This window comes from Nicotiana tomentosiformis, chromosome 8 (assembly GCF_000390325.3).
Source record: "Nicotiana tomentosiformis chromosome 8, ASM39032v3, whole genome shotgun sequence".
Taxonomy (NCBI): Eukaryota; Viridiplantae; Streptophyta; class Magnoliopsida; order Solanales; family Solanaceae; genus Nicotiana; species Nicotiana tomentosiformis.
In genome coordinates, this window is record NC_090819.1 from 9,769,446 (window position 1) to 9,774,481 (window position 5,036).

The following is a 5,036-nucleotide window of genomic DNA, read 5'->3' on the forward strand; positions in this document are numbered from 1 at the left end:
CAAGGATATTGGGGGGTAACAACTAAGGGGGATGGAACAATATTCAAGGGAATCGGGGGTCGGGCTTTCAAAGGTCCCCGATGTATCAACAACCAAGCAACCTGCCTCTTTATCCTTCCCATGGTCCTAGCTCTTCCAACAATGAGATGTGGCAAATTGAGAACATGGTTAAACAAATGATGGAGAAGAATGCCAACTCTGATGATCAACTAGCCTCTCACAACACTTCAATTCGCAATTTGGAAGTTCAATTGGGGCAAATCTCACAAGCTTTGAACACTCGTCATAAGGGAAAACTACCAAGTGACACGGTGGTGAACCCAAAGGGTAGGAATAACACGGAACATGCCATGGTCGTGACTACAAGGAGAGGAAAAGGTGGGGATGCAACCACCTCAATTCAAATAAAAATTGTGGATGATGAGCTAGTGATTCAAGAAGATGAGAGTCCAAACAATTTGGTTTAAGACAATGATGAAGTAAGAATTAATTTTGATGACAATGTGGAGGGGACTCAAGAGGAAGTGAACCCGTCTAGGGAGCACATTGTAGACATACCGGAACCGGTAGTGCCAAAGGCTAAGGCACCAATGCCAAGGCCTCCTCCTCCATACCCTCAAAGGCTTGCCAAAAAAAATGGAGAAAATCAATTCAAAAAGTTTATTGACATGATGCAAAGCCTATCTATTAATGTGCCATTGGTTAAGGCTTTGGAGCAAATGGTCGGGTATGCAAAGTTCATGAAGGATTTGGTGACAAAGAATAGGTCTATGAATTGTGATACTATAAAGATGACACATCAAGTGAGTACAATTTTGCACTCAATGGCTCCTAAATTGGAAGATCCCGGTGCTTTCACAATCCCTTATACTATTGGAAGCGCCGACTTTGCAAAAGCTCTTTGTGATCTTAGGGCAAGTATCAATTTGATTCCCTATTTAGTTTTCACAACTTTGGGAATTGGGCAACTAAGACCCACATCTATCAGGTTACAAATTGCGGATCGTACTATGAAGAGACCATTGGGTATTATTGATGATGTGTTGGTTCGTGTTGATAAATTCATCTTCCCGACTGACTTTGTGATTCTTGACTGTGAAGTAGACTATGAGGTGCCTATTATTCTAATGAGACCTTTCCTTGCTACGTGGAAGGTACTTGTTGATGTGGAAACCGACGAGCTCACCTTCCGGGTGGGTGATGAAAATGTGGTTTTCCAAGTGTGCAAATCTATGAGGCAACCGAATAGTAATGAAGTTTGTTCGTTTGTGGACTTAGTGACCAAGACTACTTTCACAGTCCCTATAGTACTTTCGCATTCTCGCAGATGCCATTTGGGTTATGCAATGCACCGATGACTTTTCAATAATGTATGATGGATATCTTCACCGACATGGTGGAGGTGTTTATTGAGGTCTTCATGGATGATATTTTTGCGGTTGGGAATTTCTTTGATGATTGCTTGAAAAACATGGATAATGTCTTGTCAAGATGTGAGGAGACAAACTTGGAGCTCAATTGGGAGAAGTGTCACTTCATGATCGAGAAAGGCATTGTCCTTGGCCACAAAAGTTCAAAGAATGGTATTGAGGTCGACAATGCTAAAATAGAGGTGATTTCTAAACTCCCACCCCTACATCCGTGAAGGGAGTGAGGAGATTCTTGGGTCATGCGGGGTTCTATCGCCGTTTCATCAAGGATTTTTCCAAAATGGTGAACCCCTTGTGTAAGCTTTTGGAGATGGATGCCAAATTCCATTTCAACGAGGATCGCATGAAGGCATTCAAATTTCTCAAGTTCAAATTGACTACTACTCCTATTATCACTTCACCGGATTGGAGCTTGCCTTTTCTGCTCATGTGTGACGCAAGTGATGTGGCGGTCAGAGCAGTTTTGGGGCAGCGTATCAACAAAATCTTCCATCCGGTCTACTATGCTAGTAAGACCATGAACGATGACCAAGTCAATTACACGGTGATCGAAAAAGAGCTCCTTGCTATGGAGAAGTTCCGCTCGTACTTGATGGGTACAAATGTGATTGTCCACACTGATCATGTGGCGCTTCGGTATCTAATGAGCAAGAAAGATTCAAAGGCGCGGTTAATGAGATGGGTGCTTTTATTGCAAGAGTTTGATCTAGAACTCCAAGACCGAAAATGCAGTGAAAACCAAGTGGCAGAACACTTATCTCGCTTGGAGGAGGAGGGGAGGCCACATGACGGCCTTGAAATCAATAACTGCTTCTCCGACGAGCAACTTCTATCCATTTCAATGACCATGATACCATGGTTCGCCGACTTAACAAATTATCTTGTGAGTGGTATTGTACCGAATGAGTTCTCTTCAAACCAAAGAAAGAAACTCAAACGGAATTGCCTTGACTACTATTGGGATGAACCGTACCTCTTTCGGATTTGTACCGATGGCGTGATTCGAAGATGTGTGATGGAGGAGGAACATGTGGAAATTATTGGTGCTTTTCACACTTCATCATATGGTGGTCACCATGGTGGAGCGAGAATGGCAGCGAAAGTGTTGAGTTGTGGATTCTATTGGCCTACTCTCTACAAGGGCGCAAGTGATCTAGTCAAGCGTTGTGATGACTGTCAAAGTGTCGGTGGGATTTCTAAGAAAACTGAGATGCCCCTCACCACCATCTTGGATATGCACATTTTTTATATGTGGGGGATTGATTTCATGGGACCATTCGTTAGCTCTTGTGGGAACACATACATTTTGGTAGTTGTGGACTATGTGTCAATGTGGGTTGAGGCCATTGCTCTACCCAACAACGAAGCTCGAAGTATGGTGGCATTTTTGAAAAAGAACATATTAAGCGTATTTTGTCAAAGACAGTGAATGCCAACCAGAAGGATTGGTCGAAGAAACTTGATGATGCTCTATGGGATTATAGGACGGCTCACAAAACACCGATTGGGATGTCTCCATACTGGTTGGTGTTCGGGAAAGCTTGTCACTTCCAGTAGAACTTGATCACAAGGCTATGTGGGAATTGAAGAAGTTTAATCTTGAGTGGGATATCGCTGCTAACCTGAGGGTGAAACAATTGAATGAGCTTGATGAATTTTGGTACCATGCATATACAGTTCTTCCTTATAGAAGGAGAAGATGAAGTACATCCATGACAAGTATATCCGGAACAAGGAGTTCAAAGAACGTGATCTTGTGTTACTGTTCAATTCTCTGTTACGGATGTTTCCGGGAAAGTTGAAGTCTAAGTGGAGTGGTCCGTTTGAGGTTGTGAAGGTGACACTGTTTGGTGTATTAGACTTGAAGAATAAAAATGATGAAGTGTTTAGAGTCAATGGTCACCAGGTAAAGCATTATATTGGAAAAGTTGTTGATGGCCACGTCATGGCATTAATTCATTTCAAGTGATTGATGGTAATCTGCGTTGTGTCGCTATGTTAAATCAGGCGCTTCTTGGGAGGCAACCCATGTTTGTTTTTATTTTTCTTTTCCTTCTTTTTAGATAGGTTTTGTTTTGTGCTAACTAGTTTTGAAGTGAATTGCATGAATGAGTGTGCTTTGCAAGAACTGTGCTCGAAAAACTGGCTAAGTGTTGAAAAAGTGCAGACCGCACATTTATTTTGCAGACAACACAATCTTGCATGCCACAGCAGAAAGGAGTATACGTCCGCACAATTCTTTGTTTGGCCGCACAACTGGAGACCCAAAATTGCAAACTCTCTGAAGTTTATAATTGCAGAGAAATGGTCAATTTGCGACCGCACTTGGAATGGTGCAGCCCGCACAAATATCTGCGCCCACACCCAATTTTGTGCGGACCACACTTAGCTGCACATTTTATGCACATAGCTGCACAAAATAGTGCGCCAACACTTAGCTGCACATTTTGACCTAAGTTGGTCAACCTATAAATAGGCCATCCTCTCACTGTTCCAAACTTTACGCACTTTGAAATCTTAACACCAAAGCAAGCACAATGCACAAAAATTATTTCAAACATCATACTCATTTCATCATCCTAGATTCTCCCATGTATCCTTCATCACTGGTATGTTCAATTTGTGTTTAGATTTTTCCAAATTTTCTTAGTTTTCGTTCTTAATTAGTATAGTTATTTTTAGGCCCAAATGTCAGATGATTCATCATGTGTGCTTTAAATTGTGTGGGTAATTTCATATGTACTCATTGGGGGTTGGGTAAATCATGTATCATGTCTAATTTGCCAATACCATGTCTAAATTGTGCGAAAAACAAAATTGAAAAACCTAAGTTCAGTGCCGTCTAATTTTGAATAGTGCGGTCCACAGATCCTTAGTTATGGCAAAAATTTGTGCATTCAATGTGCGGACCGCACTCAAAATTGTGCGGTCCGCAGAAAATTTGTGCGACTGCAGATTCAAACTTCAGAGAACTGGTACTAGTAGGCCTGAAATTGTGCGGCCGCACTCATAATTGTGTGGTACGCACTTTGATTGTGTGGTCCACACAAGGCAGTCTGTGACCGCACTCAGAATTGTGCGGACCGCAATTCCCCCTCTTGCCCACTATTTTATCTGCATCTGTTTTTTAGTCTGTGTTTAAACTTTAACTGACTCATGTTGCTATGTATTGCGGAAAATGGTTAGATCAAGAGGATGTGGTGACACTTCCAAATGGAGGGGTGAACCCTCCCGAGGCCGAGGTAGGGGTGCCCTACCACTCTCCGTGCAAAAAAATGATTAGTACGAAGGCAACAGTAGGCCGAGGTAGATAGCCAGAGCACTCTGAATCAAGTTCATATGCCCCGTCTAGGGAAGCATCAGAGGGCGACTCAGTGCAAAGGTAGCCTACTGTGCCATCACAGCCACAGATGCCCCAGGACAGATACCGACTGAGAGACGAGCCTACCTTTTCTGAGAGTAATTATGAGGAATCAAAAGGGAACAATCAGGCTACGGAGCCCTTATCTACTCATGCCCCCGCCGCACCAGTCACAATTGATGATGATGAGATATTCCAGATAATGGTCGGGGGCCAGTTGTTGATTGTAACGACCTGACCGGTCG

At 42.8% G+C, this 5,036-nt stretch overlaps 1 protein-coding gene across 1 annotated transcript; it reads left to right on the forward strand.

Moving 5' to 3' along the window:
• The first annotated feature begins 668 nt into the window (after window positions 1-668).
• LOC138897048 (uncharacterized) lies at window positions 669-1,358 on the forward strand. The gene has a single exon (XM_070183001.1). It carries the CDS (start codon window positions 669-671, stop codon window positions 1,356-1,358), a length of 690 nt encoding a protein of 229 aa, XP_070039102.1.
• Window positions 1,359-5,036: the final 3,678 nt, after the last annotated feature.

Coding starts and splice junctions, on each gene's coding strand:
- LOC138897048 (XM_070183001.1), top strand. CDS start 669: ATGATGCAAAGCCTATCTATTAATGTGCCATTGGTTAAGGCTTTGGAG.